A 24,083-nucleotide genomic window follows, 5' to 3' on the forward strand; every position below is an offset into this window, starting at 1 on the left:
AAACTTCCTGCAGGTTCCATAGCTTTTTTTTTTTTTTTTTTTTTTTTAACAAGTAAGGGTGATATTTTTCCTAATAAAGCACAGTTTTTGAAATTTAATTTTGGAAATTGATCCAAATTCTCAAAACCAACTGTTTCTCTTCCCTTTGCTGAACTGAACCTTTTCATTTTGAGTCAGTGTGGCATTAATTTCTACTTGCTAGAACTGTTACCATGCTTAGTAGGAAATACAGTTCAGGAAAGTTGTATGTCCCTTCTTTATGATTTAAGCTTCCCAGGAGATGGACTCATCATAAAAATCTCCTGATGTGTCACATCAGTTCAAGTCACTGACCAATGATGGTGTGATGCAAAGGATGCTGTTCAGCTCTAAGAGGAAAACGAAGGCTGCAGCCATCGAAAGAGCATCTCTCATGAGGCAGCATGGCAGCTTTGGTGAACACACGCAACTGTCAAAGAAGCAGGAAAAGGTGTGATTTAACTGAGCAAACAAACACAAAATATTTCAGAATTAAATGAAATGTTTTAACGAACGTTTTTTTTGACATAGCACAAAAAATTCCCCAAAATAAAAACTGAAAGGGACATGAAAATAAAAAAGGAAAAAAAAAAAATCTCTTGGAGCCTGTATTTTCCATTGAAAAATGGAAACCCAACTCAGTTTTCTCACCAGCTGCTTGTAACTTTGCACTTCACAGCAAGAGCCCATTTTGCTGGGGCCCCGAGGGCACCAGCCGGCCTGACCCTCCCTTGGCAGTCCCCCCGGGGCTCTCCGACCCTGCCCATGGCCCAGGGCAGCACGTCAGCCCCCCAGGGCCATCACTCCCTGCCCCAGTGAACACTGCAGCCTGCACCATGCCTACGTCTGGCCCCGTTCCCCGGGTGGGCCCTTTGGCGCCATGTTGTGGCCTTGTCTCCAGCCCTGGCCCTGGCCCCGGCCCCATCTCCTTCAGTTCCTGACTGAACCTCCTGGATGTAGCCTGGCTCTGGCTCACCCCCTCACCCTGTCAGGGGCTGCCGACGGACCCCGACACTCCCGGCTGTGGGTGACAGCACCCGCTGGTGAGGGCACAGCAGGTGCAGAGCCCACAGGCGGGCGCTTCTGCTCTCTGCCATGTCACCAGCAGCTCTGTAATGGCGGGACGAGCTCCAGCCTCAATGCAGGGCACCAGCACACTCACCTGCGCAGTTATAAACCGGGGAAAATAAACCCCACGCTTCCCACTGTGCCCCGTGTACCGTCCCAGCAAGGCGGCGTGGCCGTCCTCCGCCGAGATGTCAGGCGGCAGCGCCCATCCAGCTTGGCGGGTTGGGACGGCCTAAAGTTTGCTCCTGTGTGTGTGTGTGTGTGTGTGCGCGCCATCGGCTGTGCCTTACTTCCTCCTGCAGGACCGGTTAAATATTAACACAGCGATACACGTATTTGGGCGGGGGGGAAGGGGAGAGGCAATCCTTACCTCACCGTATCGCAGGGACAGTGTCAGGGAGGGCGCCTGCCCTGGGGCCCGGCAGCTGAGAGGCGGCAGAGGTCGGTGCTCCTTCCCCGCGGCGCCTCGGGCGGCCGCCCTGCCGCCTAAGGGAGGTTTCCCCCCGGGCGAGGAGGTGAGGGCTGGCCCGGGGCCCCTCGCTTGGAACGCCGCTGGCCTCATCCTGCGTTCCCCAGGTGCAGGGTGCGAGCGCGGCTCGTCGTCAAAGGGAAAGCGGTCAGAGACACCCTCTCGGCGCCCGGGGAAGCAATCCAGGTAACCCCTCCGGAGCCATTATTCACTGAAAGATAATTTAACCTTCTCCCCTGCTCCTGCCACAGCAGGGAAGCCAGCCCTGGGCCTGTGGCAGTGGGGTGAGGAGGGGCGTTCGGCAACACCCATCTTGTGCTGTGCTCCCCGGTCTTCAGGGCGGGTGTGCCACGCATCACAGGGTGCACAAAGCATCCGAGGCTCGCTCTGTGCCAGGCCGGATCCGGCTGCCACTCCTTTACGGTGATATTATGGATATAATCCCCTTGCCTCCGGCGTGGATATGGGAGGGAATAGGCTCAGAGCCATGCACAGCAGCGCTGACAATGCGAGTCACCCTGGTCACCTGCGGAGAAGGTAAAAAGCAGTTTAGGCCAAACCCCAGGTATTTAATTAATCGTCAGCCCAAATATCCTGTTTCATCTGGGGATCGGGTAATATTTGCTTTCCTTTCCCCTTTGAAAGTCCGATTTGAAACAAAGCAAAACAAAACTTTATAGATCCCTTCATTTCCCTTCTCACTTTACTTCACCCCAAGTTGTTTACTGATTTTGGCCTGAATTTAGGCATAAGATTCTAGCAAGTTTATTCTTCTCCATGAAACTTTGCTCAGCTCAGCTTGTGTTGGCGCAGACGGATTTGTAAGTGGAGGTATGAAGGCTGCTGCCCAGGCTGGCAGGGTGCTCTCCAGACCTATAGATCCTGCGTGGGATCATAGCTTCCTGAAAAAAGACACAGCACCGACTTTTGGATTTGTTTCGTGGTGCTTTACTTGGGCCATTTCACTTCATATGACAGATAATACTAACTCTTAAAAAATACTGATGGGTTTGTGTACATGCTGAGTGACAGAGCAAAGAGAAATCCCTCCAAGCCATCCATGGTGACCCTCCTGTCGCAGCTTCCCGCTGGGGACTCCTCCACATATGAAACATGGAAGTGAGAAAAGAGCAAAACCTTTGAAAATGCACTGGGCAAACCCAAACCAGCCTACAAACTAGTCCTCCTCCCAACACGCAGGTGAAGAAATCAGCCCACAGGTTTGGCTAAAATGATGATTAGTTGACAGGGCTGTCCCTTAAGTTTGCAAGGTAAACTGAAAACGTGCAAAATGGGAAAATGCGGAGCAAACTGCCCACTCAGCTGGTTAGGTCACAACTGGTGCAGTAAACTCAGTGAGACCCCCTGCTTAATGTGCCGAGCAGTGAACAGAGCTCTGGTATAGCTTGATGCTGCAGGTGACCATGTTTGGAAAGACAGCAAAAATGTTTTTTGTTGGTTGCAGTGGTGCGGCGATCAGGGAAGGTCTGGACATGGGACATTCCTGCTACACGGGCACTCCATGAGAGGCCCTGCCACCCACTCCTGTGCCATCCCGCCACTGCTGTTTTCACAAAAGCCTTGCTGGGAATTAATGCAGGGTCTTCGCACAAAACTGCAAAATGAACAGCTGGGCCAGGGCTTTTATGTTTTGTGCCTTGGAGTGGTTTTGGTTTTAGCAAAAGTGTGGTTAAAAAAGTATGGTTGTTACAGGAAACTCAAGGTGTCTCTGTGGTGATACTAATATTTATGCATTGCACAGAGCTGCCACAATGAACACCCCTGAAAACAAAACCACTTTCCTGACAACAAATTTGGGCTGGCCACAGAACCACATCCTCTGGCCCGTGTCCCTTTCATTAAGGCAAGCTTCAATTTCCCAGCTGATAAGTTAGTAAACCAAGCAGCACAGTCAAGCTCTCTCCCACATATTTTGAGGGGGAGGAGAATAATATCACACAAGTGAATCACAAACACTGGAAAAGCAGAAAATGCAGAAGGTGATGGCTCCCACCCAAGCTCTGTATTTTAGCTCTGACCATGGTGGAGAGCTGGTGGTGTTTTATTTCAAGGTGTAAGAGACACTCTTAAGTTCAGAGAAATAATTCTGGGGACCCACTTTACACTAGCAGCCTTTCTGAACGCTCAGTCTGGGGAGCTGGGAAGAGACTTGGTGTTTCTCATCCTTGCCCCAAGGCAGGTGCAATGGAGAGCCCAGGGTGGCAGGAGCTGTTGCTCCTGGCTGGGGTGGCCCCTGCGTGGCAAGGGCCTGACGGGACTGCCACAGAAATGATGGTACCAGGCTTTCACTGGAAATGTATGAATAGGAATCCTAGTTTTGGAGTAAAGCACACAGAAAAACATGAAACCAAACTTTTTGGATGTAGCGGCACATTGGGATATATTCCCACTTCCTCTCCCGAAGGCTGCCTGGTGCAGGAGGCATCAGTTTCCCAAGGGGGTTGTGGGGGGAACAAACCCTCCGAATGGAGGTCTGTGCCCCTCCAACCCCAGGGAAGCAGCTGGCGCCCTGCACAGTTGCCCTGCATGACAGTAAGTGATGGAGCACAGGGTTCATTAGTCTGCCAGGACGCTGCCGGCGGCATGGACAGCGCTCCCAAAATACACATGCAATTGCAAGAAGCTTAGAGAATTATTTTTCCCAGCTGCTCACAATTAACTTTAATGATGCAGATGGAGCTCCCCTGACACAGTCAATCCTGAAGCAGTAGTGTTGTAATAGCCAGGAGGGACTAAGGGAGCAAGAGATGCAAGGTCCGTAGGGGGAGGTTTCTCTGCCGAAGAAAGCTCCTCTACTTCTTTTGAAACAGTTGTTTTGAAAAAAGGTACTCCTTTCCTTCCAAACCCTCTCTCATTTAATCTTCTCTCCTTGTTGGTAATACAGGTCACAAAAAGTCACATTTTATCACAAGACGCAAAGCAGCAGCTCACTACCGAGTTTCTCGATAAGTTCTGTCCTTCAGCTTCTGCTCAAGTATGCAGTGACCGCTGGTGGCTTTCTGCCTTAGGGACCCGGGGAGAATGCTCCAATGGAGAGGTTCCAGAAGCTCATTTTAATTCCTCTCATCTTAACTCTCTCCCTACCAGGTAGGACACATTCATAACCCGTGAAATGAGCCAGTGTGGACAAAATGAACTAATTTTAAAGTGTGAACTAATTTTAAAGCTGTGTAAATGACAGTTACTGGTGATATCAGATCGAACAGTTGGTCGCGGAGGGGGATTATTTAAACTGTTTGAAGTGGTTAAGTTTGCATTTCAAGCCTGAATGGTCTGATGGCTTAGAGTGGGCTTCAGTATGCAGAAGTGAGCATGGATGGGGTTGGGGGGAGATGGGGAGGCTGCCCTCTCTCACTTCCAGTGAGCAGGGATGTCCCACTTATTTCTCCCTCTCCTCTCATTCATCCTCCTCCTGTCTGTTTGGGACTGCTTTTGAGGGGACATCTGTAGAGAGCTCAATATCAGCAGCTGATTTTGCTCCCAGAAATATGTGCAAATTATCATTTTGCTAGTTTGCCTCCAATTTATATTTCACATGCCTGAGTTTCAAAGTGAATTCAGATAAAAGATATCTTGGTGGCAGAGCTTTAAAGAAAATGTGAATATAAAGTGACTAGTTGGTTAATGGAGACAAGGCTGGTTTTTTTTTTCATTATAGTCTAGCTGGGGTTTTAACAGGCTCTGAAAGGAGGGAGCTGCAGCAGGATGAGAGGGAAGGTATTGTCATGGCTTAATAACAGGTGAAAGGAAACACAATGCAGGAATAAATGTTGAGTTTTCTGAGCAGAGTGGTGTTCCCGGTGGAGTTGCACAGGGATATGTGGTATTCAGGAAGCACTGTGAGGTGGCAGACTTTGCAGGTGGTGCAGAATTACTTAGGGCAGCCAAATCCAAAAAGAGACTAGGAAGATTTGCCAGAAAATGTCATGATGCCAAGTGAGTAAGTAATAAAGGAGCAGAAAACTTTTGATGCAAAGAATCACTTAACTGAAGATGTCTAGTGGAGTAAGAGAGTAGATAACTTGGAAAAAGAGTAAATTGCTGAAAAAGAGAGAAAGTTTCACTGCTTAGTGTCTTCAGCGAGGGAAATAAAATGAAACCTGGCATTATATAAGTCCGCAGACAGCTTATATCTTAAATAATGGATGTTTTGTTAGCCTTTCCATTTCAAAAATGACATCGTATATCTGAGAAAGGTGTAAAGTGTGACAGAAGTGATCAAAGGTATGAGGAGGTCTTCATTAGATTGGGATATTTTACTGCTTGTGAAAATGAAGAAATAGCAAACATTTATTAAAACAATTAATTATATGGAGGTGAATAGTGAAATGGTTATTCACAATTTCTAATAACAAAAAGAGCTAGTGGCAACCAGCAGAACTATCAGAAAGAGGATTTAAGGCAAACCAAAGAACGTACTTTTCCTCACAGTACGTAATTGAATAGTAAAGCTCATGGTCACTGGATATGGGGAATACCAAATTATAAATAGGCTGAAAAAAGCTAGAAACAAATATCGTGGAGGGTAGATCCATAGGTGCAGATGCAATCATTGGCTCAGGAAATCCCTAGGTCTCCTATTTATGGACACAGATGTTATAACAAGAAAGCCTCAATTTTTATTTGTTCTGCTTCTTGCACTGTCTTCCTAAGCATCCAGAGCAGAGTACTACGTGTTTTAGAGGATTGCTATTACCCTTCACTAGTGCTTTTAGTTCAAGCATGCCTTCAATGGGTGTTTTATTGCCCCACCTGGAAGCTGTACTGGGGTAGCAGGCATCGCCCACACTGTGCGGTGCAGCCGCAGGAGCGCACCCCAAAGCATAGAGAAAATTGTATTGCAGAAAGGCAAGTGTTGCTCTTGAAAGAAATATTGCTGGTCTTGGGGTGTCGGGAGTTGCAAGGCTGGGCAGTGTGGCTAGGCTGCCGAGATGGCTGCATGGCACAGCTGGTTTGAGCATCCCCCTGGGTGAGCACGGCATGCCCTCTGGCAGCGATAGCATTGCAGACCACAGGACCTCCATGCAGTCCCAGCCTGCTGCCAGCATATTGGTGGTGGTGCTGTGGTGGTCCCAGCCTGGGGACCCTCATCACTGGAGACAGGAGACAGCGCAGGAGGAGAGGCGTAGTCCAGCAGCAGAGCCAGGAGAGGCTGCAAGGGACAGCTGTCAAACGGTGAGTGAGAGAAGAGATGAGAAGGCACACTTGGGGGCTGTGGAGAGGTTTGTGTGCAGGTGGGTGGAAATATGTGTTGCTGAGTACGAGTAGACCAGTATTACTTGACAGAAACTTCCTATAAGCATTTAAAAAGTCTTGTTAACATAAGCAAACAAGCTAGTCCTTCTCTGCAGGCTTTGACAAGCTCTAATCTATTTTGGTTTTCAAAAAGCTCAGATGCAGGGTTGTTAGCTTTTGAAATAAACTTGAGATGTGCTGAAGAAAAATCTTACCAAATCCAAAACAATTTATTGCAGAGCTGTTGCTGGAGTGGTGAGCCAGCGATGAGGCAGGGAAGGCAGAAGACAAGGTGGAGTGAGCAAGAGACTAAAGAAAGAGTGAAAAGAAAAAGAAATTAAAACAGACTGAAAGGAAAAAAAAGTTGACATTCAAACAGAAATAGCAGAGAAGGAAGGGAGGAAGACAGAGACTAGATGTAAAAGCTGAAGCATGAAAGGCTGTGTTTATGGAAGGGCAATATGGGTATAGAGGGGGAGATTATTCTGAAATACAATAACGAGGCTGAAAAAAAAAGGAATCATTACAGCACGCCCATCCTTCACTGCAATGCATCCAAATAGGTCACTTATAAAAGAGGAAAGACAGAGTCAGCAGAGGAGATGAGGGAAGGAAAAGAAGGTAGCCACATCTCAATGCCCTTGTCGCTGAATCCTTCAGCATGTAAAAGTGGTCCTCTAGAGTTAGTTCAAGCGTGGAAGAAAAAACACTGGTGACAAAGGGCAAGGGTGGTTCTTTGGCAGATGATGTTCCCTCAGTGCAGGCATCATCCAGGGAATAAGATGCTTTTTTTTTTTTTCTTCAAAACCTGAAGTGATGTGACAGTGGCTTTGTGTGACAGAGGAGGAAATAAACAGCTTATGAAGGAGTTGGCGTATACTCTGCATGCTGTTGGGAAGGACTGAACAACTGAAATACCATAAATACTTAGCAGTTTAAGCAAACTTTCACCATTGGTGACTGCTTTATAAACATTTAGTGATGTGCCTCAAAGAAGGTGTCCTAACTCAGCTTTGTTCTTCAAAAGTTGGATAATGCAATACCATGAAGACAGCCTAACATTTCCCTATTGCAAAGATAATATTTGCCTGGGTGGGATTTTTTATTGGTTGTGTGTGGGGAAGCAGATGTTAAACCAGCTGTTAAGAGCTGAACACAAAATTCCTGTAAAGTGCAATGACAATCTAGCCTGAGGCCTTAATTTGTCTAAAAGCAACCATATGCAAGATATTTTTAAAGCAGTATGTAAGTGAAACTAGCACTAAAGTTTTCTCCTTAGTGCGAGAAGCAAGGTCCAGCAAAAGGATTTATAACACTGGCTTAAAGCGCTGGTAACTGGGTTTAGATCCCATTTCTGTCATGAATGTCCTCTTTGACCTTACACAAGCTACTTTATCAGTGTTTGTACATGAGTTGGACAATGGAACACCCTGTTGGTTCAGGACTCCACGTGCTATTGCAGGATTAAAAAAAAAAAAAAGCTAAAAGATAAAGAGGCAAAGTTAAAACCACCAAAAATGTTTTGGCAGCAGGTGGAGAAGGCTCATGAAGCTCCTTTTTCAGTGGGGTTTTACTGAGATCTAAATGGAGGCAAGGTTGAGCTACGTCCCACTCCTCAGTCCTTCTGCCACCCATAGTATCCCCATACAGGGCTTATGGACCTGTTCCATAGCTCACGGAAGTCAGTGAAAGACCATCTATTGCTCCAGCAGATATGATTGGTGGAAGAAGTAGATCCTACCATACCTATGGACTGATAAAAAATGATTATATTATCTTAGATAAATGAAAGAATAACTCATTCCTATCTGCTTATACTGTCCTGAGTGTCTGAAGAAAACAAAAGCAATATTAGCCATGTATTTTTAAAGCTGACGATCACTGATTATTCACATTTAGGTATAAATTTGAAGACTATAATGGAACTCAGACATGATCTCATAGCAAATGATTAATTAACAGCTAGGAGTGTACTGAAAGTCGCATCATTTATTCAGAGCCATGGCAAACCACGACTCCTTAAAAAAGTAAAGCATTTGCACAGGCATGGAAATAAATTAAAAATGCACAGAGATCAGTTTGCATTAAGAGGAGCAGTGTGGGTAAGTACTGCAGCTCCTGTTTCATGAGCAACTAAATGTATTTTGGTGTTAACTCTAAAGAAGTTTGTTCGTGGCTGTGTCTATCATCATGGTAGCTGTTTATGTCCACTTCAACCAGTCAGAAAGACTTCAAATAAAGCATAAAAATCCAAAATCTCAGCACATGAACATGTTATAGACATCATAGGTGTACAGGGAGTAGTATTGTAAAGCCTGGCTACAATACGAGTCAAGAAAGAACAGATAATTCAAAGACACGTTTGAGCTTAGGACAGTGTCTCAACCCTGGCAATATAAGTTATGAATAGAAATCATGACAACTGGATGTTGAATATCAGGGAAGAGGGCCATATTACATGACAAATGGACTCACTGGAATGTACTTCATCAGTCCACGTTCATTAGAAAACCCATAGCTCTGTAAATGATGCCATCCACAGACATGTGGCCAATCCCTAACATTCAGAAAGTGACAAATAGAAAAGAGAGGAAATGGCTTTTAGGCATTTTATTGGGTTAACTGTAAAGCCACTTACTAAGGTATGCACATAGATTTGATTGCTGAGTTTGTCTTCAAGTTGTTTCACATTTTAAAGCATTTCAGTTCACCTTTACAAGTCTGAAGACAGCTTTGAATAAATGCCACAGGAAAAAATGAGCCATCTAAGTTGAACAGAAATATGTTTTAATGTATCTTATCTGGCTTTATTAACTATCAGTGGTAGTGAAGTTTGCTTTTCATTTAATGTTTTATTGCTCACACACAGATATACTTTGGAGAATGAGGTGCATGGCAGAGGTAACATAACCCAGGAGGGTGGAAAGTTTTTGTAAAGGTTTTTGTAAACATGAGAGAACTCAGAGTCAATCATACAAAGAACCGGGGAGAGCTAGGTTTGTATAATCCTGCAAAACAAAGAATGAAAAAGCTCTTGTCTGTAAATACATGAGGCTGGTGGGAGGAAAGAGAGGAGCTATTTATATTAAAGAACAATTCTTGGCACAAACCTGCTTAGATATACACTGCTTAAGATTAAATGTGAACTGGGAATTAGAAAATGATATTGACATTGGAGCGATGAGATTACAGACCCTATGCCCTAGGTGCGTTCACCGAGGCTCTGGTTACAACAGCGTAACTGAGATTGGGCTCTGGTTCCATTTGTACAACTATCAAACATCTCTTTTGTGTGAAACAATACAGCATATTCTCCCTTACTCATGCCAGCTGTTGATTGAATGAAAAATGAATTTTTCAAGAATTTATAATTATCCCATTAATGAATAAACTACCTAAAATGTACTAAACCTGTGTTGAATGAAGCCGTTAAAAATCACTTCATTGTCCTGAATACTCTTAGCAAGAGAGTAATGGCCATTTCAGGCTTTCTTTCTCCTGGAAAATAATTGAACACTTATTCTCAGGCCAAATTTGCAGACACGGGGTTTTAATTAGACTGCTAGGGACTGTAGTATCTAATTGCTGTAAGTATGCAGACTACAGCCTGAATTGTTAGGGGTAGCACTGGCAGTCTTGGTGCTTCCTCAGCATGAATGTTTCCCAGTAAGTGATGAAGAACTCACTGGTGAGGTAGATCTCACTGGCAGGACTGCTTGGTCTGCAGGGACCTTGTGAAATCTCCATCCTTGGAGATACTCAAAATTTGACTTGACAAGGCCCTGTGCAAATGGCCGAACTGTGAAGTTAGCTCTGCTGGGAGCAGAGGTTTGGGCTAGAAGGTAGCCTGAGGTCCCTTGCCACCGAAACCTTTCAACGCCCCCATCAAAGAGCAACTCTGTCACAGTGCAGTGCAGGTGAGCACTAGGCCAAAAGGGAACGGATCTGAGCTTAGAGGCAGGTGAAGAGACGATAGCAGCCGCGGGGGATGAGGAAGAGCTGTGCCCAGTGGGATGCATGCAGAGCACGGGCAGGCCCCTGGGATGAATGAACCTCGGCGGCAGCAGAGCCTGCCGTGGCAGTCCTCTCCTCCTCCTCCACTCCACCTGCAGCCAGCAGGGCTGTGGGTGGCGGTGACTTAGTAAAGTGACTGGCTTATGAAAGCCTACCATTTTGGGCTCCCCAGTATGGGAAGGACATGGGTGAGCTGCTCTCTCAAGTCCCTAAGACACCAACCAAATAATCTGGGGTGTTCTTACAGTGTGAAGTTTGACCCTCATGAGGACTAGGGTATATGATGTTCTCTCTCTGAGCAATGCTTTAAGATTTGCCCACCTTCAAAACGGCACCATTTCCCCTGGCTATTTCAGGGACTGAAGTCACAGCTGCTGCTTTGAAAAAGAGGGTGTCTGCCTTCGTTCTTCCTTCACTTTCTGCGTGGTAGAAACAAGTGCTTCTGCCTTCCCACACGCAGGGGATCCACCATCTGCCTGGGCAACAGCTGCACCTTCATTCCTCTGAGGGCAATGGGAGACCCTGGATCTGTTGAGGAGGAAAGGAAAACGAAATGGCTTCCTTAGAAGGGAGCTTTCAGTTCTGGAAAATAGTAGCCAAAATTCATAGTACCTGTTAAGGAGGAAAAACTCGTGAATAACAGCAGCTTTGGTTTACAGAAAGCCTGAGAAGGAGGGTAAGTATGTTTGTGACGCATGCATGAGAAATAAGGGAAGAGGCAGATGAATAGGAGAAGGAGCATAGAAGGATATATGCTGGGGCTGCAAAAAATCAGTGGCAATCCGAGGTATGGAAAAGGGACCAGTTACATACACCTTTATTTATTTAAAATCTAGAGAACTCATGTACTTTCCTATTTAAAAGTGGAACTTCTTTCTTTCAGCAAAATGATAAGTCAGCTTTTTAGTGAAGCACTGAATAGAGACAGGTGATTTTGGAGTGGGAGGAGGAGAGACAAAAAAAGCAAATGCATCTTTAAAGAAAACCATTTAATCTAAGCTGGAGCTGAAAGATTAGATTGTACATCTCCATCTCTGACCTGGTTAAGAACTTTTAAACTATATAAGTATGTACTTACGTTTGTAATGATTGGCTTGGGGATCCATTATAACAACGTAGCATTTTACCACTGCTGACTGCTGTGGGATTAACATTACTCAGTTGAAATTTCAGTTCACCATATATATCTTTAGCAACTTACTGACAGACATTATAGAAAATGAGATAAGAATCTTTTCCTAAAAGTCTCAGGTACTCTGATGACCCTCAGAGGTGAAGTGCCAGCTCAGCTGAATCAACAGCCTTTCCTGACACGTGACTAAGTGCTTAATATTTCAGTGCTCCTAGTGAATAATACTATTTGAACCAGGGTGCCTGGCTTTTTTGCCTTAAATTGCTGGCAGTAAAAATTAAGTCAAAGGCCTTTGGTGGTGGTGTTGTATACGTATTTATAGACTGTTTTTTTTTCTTCCTTCCAGGTCTTGGCTTTTGTTACTCTATTATAAATGGCCCTGCGAATGCAACAGTCCTTGCTGGTTCAGAAGCCCGGTTTAATTGCACTGTGTCGGTAGGATGGGTAATTCTCATCTGGCTGTCCAATGGAAACCCTGTCCTCACTGTCATCAATTCTCAAGGAGCTGTTGAAACATCAGACCGCTTCACCTCTCAGAATTATACCAGTAGCAATTCATTTACCTCAGAGCTGATCATCCACAACACCCAGCTGAGTGACTCTGGAAAAATTGAATGCAGCATTCAGCAACATAGTGAGAATAGCTTTGCGTTTCTTTCTGTTCAAGGTGCGTATAGCCACCAATAGAAAGCTATTTTATTACACTGCACTTAAAGGAATACTCTGATGAATTGCTCAAATTATCCCTGTGAAGGACTACATGCTCTCATTTACCATCCTTTGCCTCCTGTCCTCCTTGTCTTAATTTTACTGTCAAAGCAGGTTTCAGAGTCACATTCAGAGTGCCATTAACAAAGGTTATAACTGCCCTTGTTTTTTCCTTTCCTTCTCTTATTCTTTATTGGATTGCATTAAAGTGCCCGAAGGCTATATCAGGCCCACCAGCATTCAGTCTAAAATTATATTTTGGCTAGAAACAGTATGGATTACCCCTATGCACATCTTTGTACACAAACCTTCTGCTGTCTTTAGGAAAGATCTCCCTCCTGCTTTCTGACTCAGAAATCAGTCCTTATCCAACTTATTTAAGTTTGATTTAATGGCATGTAGAAGTAAATCCCTTGAAACACAAGGTGATACTCTTCATATGATTGCTGCTGCAATCTACCATTTCCAAGGAATAAAAAGTTCCTGCATTTCAAGCCCCTCTATATGAGACCTCTTCCTCCTCTCTGAAGCATCAGTAGTGACAGAATGCAGCCAGTAAAGCAAGATCTAACCACCAGACACTAGCCATTTGTCAAAGAGGTGCTTCATGCAAGGAGAACATCTCATCATCTACCCGTAAACCTTTCCTGATAAAACCTGAGCATACTTAAAACTTAGAGAGAAACACTGTTAATTCATTATGTTGTCCTTCAGCTGGAAATATATCAGGATGGCTAAAAAGTATAATTTCCTGCTTTTTATTGGAAAGTTACCGAAAGCTGAGACTTGTGCTTTAGACATAATGGACAATGTGTCCATGAAGTTGCAATATCTGCATGTTTATATCATGCATATGGTATATCTGTGTTAATAATGATTGGTTTTGACTTCATATCTCAAGGCGTAGCTATTTCTCGGTAGCAGATAAGATTTGAAACTATCAGCAGGAAAGCAATGCAGCCAAATATTCTGAAGGAACAAAACATCTTTTCCCTCCTACAGTTAATGGATCTTTATTCATCAAAAATAGCACCTTAACAGTAAAAGAGAACAAAACAATTGAAATTGTTTGTGAAGCCTTAGGATGGGCTCCAGCTCCAGACATTACCTGGATGACAAATGACTCTTTCATTGATAAGTCAAGGTATGTTACCCAGCACAGTCAAGGATCTAATGGCCTCCACAATGCCCTGAGCATCCTAACTTTGACTCCGACGGACACTGAGATTTTGACTTGTTTAGCTGACATAGGAGCACTCCCTAACCCTCAGAATGCAACTGTAACTGTTATTTTTGTCAACTCTACTCTAGGTAAGTGAATATTTGTTGTACTTTGCCTATTCTGTAGTACCTGTACTGTACTGCCTATACTCAGAACTGTGATTTTTGTTTTGTTTTGCTTTTATTTTGAAAAGTCTTTTACTTGCAAATGGAATACTATGAGACGTGCAAAGGTAATAAAATTAAGACCCAGTAGTTACAACCTGATACATAGGTAGGGTTAAATTCACATCTGTGAGAGGACTGGTAGCACAAATGAACCACAAAGTCAAATTTAGGATTGAGCAAGACAAAAAAAAGCAGTACATCTGCCACTAACTCCTACTATGGATTCACTGCTAAGAAAACCAGCCTTTCCTCCTTGACCGAGTGAACATCTATTGAATTTAGATCTTATATAACCTTGATTAGACCATGCCTGCCGTATTAACATAATTTGTTAGACCTCATTTACTCAAAGCCACACCCTCAGGTGAAATTGTTCTCCATAATATTCAATACCAGTTTTACCACTGACTTGGAAAAAACCCCGTGGATTTTACTCCCAGTTTCTGCACACAAGCCCAAATAGATTCTGTACTAGCACTTCAGGTGCAAATAGAAAGTTCTCCACATGAGCAGTGACGGGATGTGATGCAGCTGTTGTAGTATGGTGGTAACATTCCCAGGGCTGCACTGAGGCTGGCACCTAATTACAGATGGTAGCATTCATATGTAGGAACTTCTATAGTGTATACCTATCACCAATCTGCTATAAGAAAGTCTTTGTACGTGATATATTCACCCATTACAGAAGAAGAATTAGGTCATCAAGAGAAGCTACATATTCACGGGCCTTATCCCAAAGTCTACTTAGATCACAGACCATTGGGCCTGCTTTCCTCTTCCTGGCATGGTGCCTTTCACATCTTAGAGGAAGGTAAAAAATGTCCCGCAGCAACATATATGGAGTTCTTTGGATAGTGCATTTAGTTGCTTTTTATTGCCTTTTATTTAAGGAAATTCAAGGTCACTTTAATCCAAGCATGGATGTTGGGCAAATCTCCCAAAAACGGTTAGCAAGACCTTTGATAACCTTAAATATCTTTGCTAAGGTTATCGGCATTTTCTGTAATACTGCTGGTCTTTGGCCTCACTGACATGCTATGAAAATAAAATTCTGTCATTTAACACATTTACAGTACTAGGATGCTCATCAGGAAAGGGTGACTTTATCTGGTCCGTGCTGCCAGTGTGGAACAAAGCAAGTGGGACTATCACTACAGATCTGCCTCACAATCTAACAGAATGCTATGAAAAATGTTTTTCTTTTCCAAACCATAACAGAATAAGAGCAAGTAAGAAGAAGTGTCTCCCTGTGGGTTAGCAGTGTTTAATTCAGACGAGGGAGACAATACCAAACCATCTTTAGGAGCATTTCTCTGTTGGGACTAGCTAAATATCTCAACTGTCAGGTAGAGGAGTCTCAAGGCAAACTAAACTTGAAGCACTAGTTGCATGGCAGGGAGCTGAGATTACTGGGCATCGTGGTTTAACCCCATCTGGCAACTAAGCACCACCCAGCTCCTTGCTCACTCCCCTGGCAATGGGATGGGGGAGACAATTGGAAGAGAAAAAGTGACAAAACTTGTGGGTTGGGATAAAGACAGGTTAATAGGTAAACCAAAAGCCATGCATGCAAGGAAAGCAAAACAAGGAATTCATTCACTACTTCCCATTGGCAGGCAGGTGTTCAGCCATCCCCAGGAAAGCAGGGCTCTATCATGTGTACCGGTTATTTGGGAAGACAAACGCCATCACTCCAAACGTCCCCCCCTTCCTTCTTCTTCCCCCAGCTGTATATGCTGAGCATGATGTCATATGGTTTGGAATATCCCTTGGGTGAGTTGGGGTCAGCTGTCCCAGCTGGGTCCCCTCCCAATTTTTTGGGCACCCCCAGCCTCCTCGCTGGTAGGGTGGGGTGAGAAGCAGAAAAGGCCTTGACTCTGTGTAAGCACTGCTCAGCAATAACTAAAACATCCCTGAATGATCAACATTGTTTTCAGCACAAATCCAAAACGCAGCCCCATACTAGCTGCTGTGAAGAAAATTAAGTCTAGCCCAGCCAAAACCAGCACACTGGGTATAGGCACACTGTCTCCTATGGTGACACAGCCCACCCTACAGTGACATCCCTTTTATTAGCCTTATCCTGCGGTACAGGAAATTCGTAGATTATATGGATTTTTTTGCTGTGGGACTATGCATCCCTAGCTGTTTTCCGTACAGAGTAGGGCCTTGAATCTATGTTTCTTTTTATGATGTGCTGAGCATTGTGAACTTCTATAATCATGCTGACAGCTTCTCTTGGTGAAATGATTCTTCTGTAATGGGTGAACACAGAACATACAAAGACATTCTTATAGTGGATTGATGAGGGGTTTGATATAGAAGCTTCGACATATTAACAACTGAGGAGGTGTGAGTAACTGTGCCTTTTATTTTAAGTATGAGTCATTATTAGCAAGCCTTTTTCAGAGGTACTTGCTTTGTAATGCAGTTGAAAAAGGTCATTTCACCATTCTTAATATGACTTTTTTGTAGTCACATTGATCCTAATTACTGACTAAGCAAAATAGAACTATCCTGAGGAAATTAATAAATTCCCCTGCCTACTCATTTGTAAAGTACAGAGGTATCCACCCTCAGTTTCCATAGCTACTCATTGTAAATCAGAAGAGGAGAAAAACAGATGTCATGAAGCACAGTTAGTGTATAATTAGTGATTGTACAGGACCATCATTCATTTCTCTTTGGAAAAATTTGTCAGGATACGAGAATATGAAGTCTTTAAATTATTAGAATGAAATAAAGACGTGGCATTTGTGACAGAGGAAGATATATAATGTATATATCACACTTGAAATCTCAGAGCTTGTCTGACTTTTCTTATACAGATGCAGCCTTAGCTAGCTGGTCTCAGGAAAGAATACGACTAGCTTCAAACATCTAAGGAGTCCTTCCCAAAACTACTGTAATATCAATTTTAGCTTTCACTTAAAAGCTTGTGGAATCAAATTCCTCCATGTTCCTCACAAGCAATACCTGTCCATTCACAAGAACTGCAACTAAAAATCTGAGCCCTTTTCAGCCAGCCATCCCCTGGTCAATGAATGTCTTACCCTCCTGCACCTCTAGATCAGTCTTAATCTTGGACCTTTTCATACAGGGTGATGCATTTTTCTGTCAGTCACTCCTCCTCCAGAGTTATCTCACTTACAGTGGTGTTTGGCTGAGCACCACATTTGGGAACTCCTATGGAGTTATCCCAGCCGATGCATTCACAGAGCTGTTATTGGGAAATGGGGTCCATGGCAGAGTCCCTCAGCTGGGCCCAAGCTCTCTTTGGCTTCAGTGTTGACTTCATGTCATCTTTGACTTGCAGAAGACGAAGACAGGGAATCTGCCATGAGCCTGATCCTCCTTTGCTTTTTAAGTTAGCCAGAAAGCTCCAAGGTGTCCAAGAAGCAATGTGCAGCTTTTTCTGGTCTCTCATTTCTCCTTGGTCACCAGCATGTGCCAGTGAAAATCCCCTTTTCTGCAGATACTTAGCCCAAGTAAATTTTTGGGCAGCTTTGGGAGGAGCCAGAGGTCTGGACAGCAGCAGAGGATGGGGCCCTAGAGAATGAGGAAGTGGCTTTGTCCACACTAAGCACCTCATGTAACTTGGTGTGGATTTACTAATGGGGCTAAAAGGGGTTTAATGCCCTCATGCCTTAGTGCCCCTCTGCAACCCTACTTGCATGTTGAGCTGGCAGCTCCTGCATTCATACCTGCTGGTCCCAGCTCCAGTTTCTTTCTGGATCCTTCAAAAGTGGGGCGAAACTACAATGCTGAAGTGCTGGGAGTGTTTCTGTTGTATCCTGTTCTTGCTTCAACTCCATAGATGATTCTGTTTGGGCATGTAACCTGAACCTGACAGGGAGAGAAATACCTTGGTGTGGCAGCCAGCCTGGAGGTACGGGCCAGTGCAGGTGTGTTTAGCTCCTGCCTTCACACTAAGGTTAAGCTTTCCCCTGTAGCTAAATAGCTGTCTTCATATTTTAGGCATCTTGAAATCCCTGTGGCATGCTTTATAGAAAAAAATATGAGAAAATATAAATATTTGTTGCAGTACTTTTAGATAAAAAATATTACGAACAAGTTCATTATCAATTGTAATCACAACTGATTACAGCCTACAGAATTAACTACTAGTTTGCAGGTTACTGAGTGCTTGTTTTCTCTAACAGTCAGAAGAAATTCAAAACATGCCAATTGAGCGTTAGGATTAGAGAAGACTGGAACAAATTGCTTAATCATAATGACCTGAGCTTTGGAGAATGCAGACTCCTAAAAGAGGTTCAAGCCTTGTAGGAGGCTCTGGTCTTGTATCTTTGCAGTCGGAAACCTCCAAACCCCAAACATATACCCAGGCAAATTTGTAGATAGAAAGGATTTACTTTATTCCCTGCCATAGGTAAACCAGCAGATAGTTCACACATCAGGGGAATAGCCCTGACACTGTGCAGCTACCAATCACCTACATTGCTGCGGTACCTTTTCCAGAGGCTGTCAGCTAATGTGGCCATGCAGGTGTTAACTGGGACCACTAATGAGGAAATGACAATCATAAACCCAGTGCGACAGAATGTGTTTTGTCAAGTTTGGGTGTGTCTCACACCTGTAATTTGGATTGGAATCTTGTTTCTAAAGAACTCTCAAAATTATTTGGGGGCTGCTTTTCAAAGGGTAGCCAAATCAGAGGTGCTTCTGAAATATTTGGTCAAAACCAAAGGGCAGGATGATGTGAAAATCAGAACTGACATCTTCCTTGTGCATCCAGCTATGTAAGAAATATGAGGTATTTTTAAAATTCTGTGCAGGTGGGAGCTTTATAGGAAAACTGGTCATAGCAACCGACTTCAGCAAGGCACTGAATTATCTTTAAATCACCTCGTTTAACTCTGTAGATTACAGCAAAGACAAAGGAGTAAGTTAATGTTGTGAGAATGCTGGTGGAGAAGATGGGTTAGTAGCTGCATATGCCAAAATGGTGCTACTCTTTACAGGTTTTGCTCTTTGCTGCTCTTTAAGTGGATAACAGATGCCCCACCAAGTATGTCCCAAAATCAAAGACCTGCTGAAATCAGTGAAAGACATCCCAAGATGGAGTTAATCAGAAAATCATATCTACAGGCTTGATCTCCTTCTGTAGCAGTCACCTAAGACTATTGCTGTGGTCTGTGGGGAGAAACGGACATTCTTCAGAGTTGTTCATCTTATCGAAAGGGGCACATACACATTTGGCCAAATGAATTGTAACCCAAAATACCTATGTTCTCTCCGCTGACAAGAGCAGCTAGGCGAGATGCTTAATATGTGCAATATAGACATCTAAATTGAATCTTAACCCCTCTCCCAACCCCAAATGTCTCCAAAGGGTACCGGAAGGCCCAGCATATCTATGAAATAAAGTCTAGGTTGGAAGATTGCAACCCTGTGTTTTTCAGAAGAGAAGTGGCAGTGGGAGAAGTTACAATTGCAGTACAGAACTTGCATTTGGAAACATTTTAAATTCTAGGGCACCATCCATAAATACAGAGTCTGTCACTTGGAAAACACAGGATCCTCGCTAAATAATCAACGAGCGGTTAATAACTTCTCACGGAAAAGGTAAATATTCTAAAAAGGATGTTTTGAGGCTCTGATAGTACAATGTTTCTCCATTTAATTTAACAGAAAATTATTACAGTGAAGAGAGCAGAAGCACATGGGTCATTGTACTTGCAGTCGTGCTTTCACTTGTTGGTATTATTCTTCTGATCATTATTATTGTGGTTGTTGTACGCTGCTGCTGCCTAAAGAATAAAGGTAAGTGGACCTTCATAACTGGTCTATACATTAAAAAATGTCTTAAGTTAGATATAAATCTCCTAGTTATGTCAGCTCTAGTGTAGAGCAAAGACCTCCAAGCAGAAGTGTGAGCAGACAGATCCTGCTCTTAACCATGATCTGGTTAAGATGCTCCTTATTTTCATCTTGCTGTTTCCTCTATAAATTGGTTCCAGAGTAATCGGTGACCCATTAGTTTTGCCATTCACATTAACTACAAGGGGGTAGTGTTTTTCAGGAGCATGTTAACTTAAATGACGTTTAGTTCCTATGTTGAGGTTCTTTGTTGAAGCATACCTTCAGTGCTGTGTGCCTAATTTCCAATTTCTGTGTAAGCTGTTCTACAGGGATATTGCACAGTTTTGTAAGAGAGGAGAGGAGAGATGCCCCTGTGGTAGCTGGAACAGGGTGTATGCTCCAAGAGGAGCTCTCTAGTAGGTCACATTTTACTTTCCTGCATTTTAAACACATTCCTTTTTTTTTTCCTCTCTCTCTTCCTCCCCCCCCCCCAGGATCTACGTATCAAAATGAAATAAGGTAAGCTGGATGAGGTGGGATAATTTTTCCTTTTAACTAAACACTTTTGGGCTGCTGCAGGATGGTGAGAGGGATGTGCCCGTTCCCACGCCCCACGGTCCAGCACTCCCAGGACGCTTGGGTGCTGCCTTCTGTGTGACCTTGACCATTTCCGTGCACACAGCAGAGGAGGGGGAGGCAGTGCTCAGGGGAAGGGGACTGACCTTAGGGGCGAAAAGCGAGGGCCGCAGCTCGCAGCAGGTTGTGAACTCCATTCCCACAATAAACTAGGTGAAAAGAATCAAAACCCTGCCAAGGCTACCTCTCTGATTCAACCAGCACAGGCATTACAAACTGCAGATAGACTCCTGCTGAAGCTGACGGGCAAAGCAAACCCTTAAAAATTGGCTGTAGCCCCCGCAGAACCTGCCTGCACCAGGCTGGCTGCCTGCAGCGTGCCGGCCGATTGCCCGCTCCGCCACAGGAGGTCACTGCGAGCCCGGCAGCGCTGCCGGGGCTGCCGCGGCGGCGGGGCGGGGGGGGGGGGGGCGTCCCGGACCTTCGGAGAGGAGCCTCGCCGCAAGCTAATTGGGATAGATTGGCAGGCAAATTAGACGGCCTCCCCGGCGCTTTTAAGGCTCGTTAGCGTTCGACTGATAAAAATTAAATGAATAAATAAAGCTGCCCCGGTGATGGGTGCCGACACTTAATCGAGTGATTATCTGATGGACTTGAGTACAAAGCTGTTGGTGCATTGCTGCGTTGAGTTGGAACATCTTAGAAATCATGGGCTAATGGTTATCAGCGTTAAGATCCTGTTTATCGGCGCCGGTGCGGCTGTGACAGCAACGTCAGTGAGGTTATTTGGAGTTATTTTTTTCTAAGCTTCTAGGGAGCATTGTAAATTCATATTCTGCCTACGCTTGTGGGGCTTTTAACTCCCCATCTCTTAATGAGTTTATGAAACGTTACGCCGCGTTGCCTCGCACTTCAGTAACACCTAGCTTCATTAACGGCCTCTTGTGGGGAAGTTTTGTGAAGGTCTGTTGACAGATTTCCATTTATAGAGCACCTTATTGATACAAAACAAAATAAGGAAATAGGTAAACACTATTGTGTCCTGAGGAAATGATGCTAATTATGCCATGCCATACCAGTAAAATTCCATGTGATTTCTTAGTTTATGATGCTAAATTGATCATTTTACCAACTGCAGCTATATTAATAGGGCAGGAGTAAATCAGCAGGGAATAGGAGGCCAAAAGCAGGTACAACTTGCATATAGGTTTTGCTACGAATAAAGTCCTACAAAGCCTTTTTGCTTGGATTCTGACTTGGTTCTGCCAAAAGCCTTCTGCAAGTGTCAACCCTATAAAGCAAAATCAATTGAACACACAGGGAGGCATCTGCCCAGCAGTGAAGACTGGTATGGCCAGGTCCATGTCATTCCCAGGGCCCTACCTTGCTTACGTGGGTCTGCACAGTGCTTTCTTTCAGACAGCCTGAACAGGTCCAGAATAGGGCAAAACATTACTTTCCCATATGTCTTTGAATCTGGTCTGGGCAAATACAATTCTATCTTCATGACAGAATGTGTGGTTTTAGATCTGAGTAGTAAAGTTCCTATTTTCCCATTAACTTTAAACATGAGTTGTCATACTGACTTCATAAATGTTGCTTACACTTTGAAAGTTAAGCAAACGCTTAAGCAAAAACTTAAGCACTGGGATGAGTCCAGGCTCTGTGGCTCAGCTTGGACTTAGAAACTCAGTGTTGACAGTTCTGTAAAGTTTTAGCATGTCTAAACAATGACACTGAAATCACAGGAATTACTTACAATCACTTACAGATTTTTAGGTTAGGTGTTTTTTTTCTTGGGGGGGGGGGGGGAGGGGGAACCTACCTGCAGTAAAAAGAATGATGATTGTCCAGATTTTGGAAGCTGTGTTGTAGTAGTAGCAATGAAGTGGTGAGACCAAAGATATATTGCTTTGCTTCCCACATTTATTTTTAACTTGGCTGGCTATCTTGCTGTACTTCCCACACGCTTTTGTAGCTGCTTTTGATTTGGCTACTACACTGAGTTTGTTGAGATCTAAGGATCAGATAAAATAGACAGTACAGTATCATATAACACGTTGAGGTGGTATTCCTAAACAATTGCTCTTGTCTTCTAGAACCATGACATGTTTCTTAGTGGTATCTAACTTGTTTACCTCCTAAAATAACCCCATATAGTCATAGCTGACTTGTCAGATTTACGTGTGAATCAGTAATGCTCATCTGAAGATCTATGTGCCTGCAAAGTAATTCCCCCTAAACATATAAAAATAAATGCAGCAGTTTCCACAAATATTGCTAAACAGGAATATTTCCCCCTTTCCCTACAAATCCCTGGGTTGTCATAGTCCTGCCATCAGTTTGTGCTTGCCACACCAGAAACCTAGGCAAAGATGGACCTGGGACTATCCTGGAGAGGAGTCCATGGTAGGAACAAATGAATAGTAGCATCTCTTCTAGCATAAGAGTTTTGAGTAAAAAGGCAGTCTTTTCTCGCTGTGCAGCTACGCAGGTCACCGTTCTGCAAATTCAGAGATGTGTAACTTTAACCGAGGGATTTCTGTCAACTTCACTCTGGCTACGCTTACTTGTAAAGAAAATTTCAAAATGAAAGATTAACTTTGGAGTGTGCAGACAAATCACTTGGGAGCTAATTGTGGTGATGTGAGATAACATGCTTTGTTTTTACAACTGGGGGGGGCTCAAATCACAAAAATTATGAGCTGCCATAAGTGACCTAGCTGGTCTTTCATTATTGGGCCACTGAATATCCTGTAATTCAGAATTAGAGATAAAAATTAATTTCCTACAAAACCTATGATCTTCACTCTTTGAAGATTGCTCACTTTGTTTTCCTGCTTTCGGATAATGCAGCTGATGGAAACTTTCTAAAGAGAATTTCACAGGAAATACTCTATGGGAAAAGATTTGTACTAGTTAATTACTTGGAAGGTGCAGATATGTTTTGCACCTATTTTTTCAGAAGTAAGACATATGATTTTTTCTCTGTAGCCTACTACCCAAGAATTCGCATGTCATAATGAAGTTCTAATGACAGGCCTTTTTGTTCTAGAAAAGTTTCAGCTGAGAAGAAAAAAGATGGTGATTTGGAAAACAGGCAAAGGCATGGTAGCGAAAATCAAGGATACATTCCAGAGGAACTGTGGAACACAGAACAAATCCCAAGTGAGTCTAAGCTGGTGAATCAAATATTGTCAAACTGCTTCTCAACATAGGCGTTTTGGACAACGTGTCAAGCAATTACATTACAAGATTTCACAATACTTTGTGAAGGACTTGTGCTTGGCCTGAACCTCTTCAGAACATCTTGGATTTTCTAGAGTATGCTCCTTCAAAAGTATTGAGAAAAACATCAAAGTTCTTTGCAGTTGAATTTAGTTTTAGTCCTGGGTTTGTTTTTTTTAAATGCTTTGTTCTTCCAAATATTTTCTGGGGCCAGAGGTGGGAGTACTGGATTCCCATACAATAGTCAATTTAAGCAATATTTTGCAGTTGGTCTGTAAAAACAAAAAAATCCACCACCACCAACAGAAAGGAACAACAAAAAGAAAGAAAGAAAGAAAGAAAAAAAGGCAGTTAGTGAACTATGATTTTACTGATAAATGACTCAGGCATTACAAATTCTAG

The 24,083-nt window shown here is 43.6% G+C and overlaps 1 protein-coding gene across 1 annotated transcript in view; it reads left to right on the top strand.

Moving 5' to 3' along the window:
• Positions 1-1,725: 1,725 nt before the first annotated feature.
• The window catches only part of IGSF5 (immunoglobulin superfamily member 5), a 33,419-nt gene continuing 11,061 nt past the window's right edge, over positions 1,726-24,083 (top strand). The window contains exons 1-7 of the mRNA XM_049834948.1: positions 1,726-1,741; positions 4,461-4,663; positions 12,304-12,624; positions 13,668-13,976; positions 19,707-19,838; positions 20,372-20,396; positions 23,509-23,621. Coding sequence (XP_049690905.1) covers positions 4,606-4,663; positions 12,304-12,624; positions 13,668-13,976; positions 19,707-19,838; positions 20,372-20,396; positions 23,509-23,621 — 958 coding nt within the window. The 5' untranslated portion in view covers positions 1,726-1,741; positions 4,461-4,605. The remainder of the gene's footprint in view (positions 1,742-4,460; positions 4,664-12,303; positions 12,625-13,667; positions 13,977-19,706; positions 19,839-20,371; positions 20,397-23,508; positions 23,622-24,083) is intronic.

The sequence above is a fragment of the Accipiter gentilis genome, chromosome 32 (assembly GCF_929443795.1).
Source record: "Accipiter gentilis chromosome 32, bAccGen1.1, whole genome shotgun sequence".
Taxonomy (NCBI): domain Eukaryota; kingdom Metazoa; phylum Chordata; class Aves; order Accipitriformes; family Accipitridae; genus Astur; species Astur gentilis.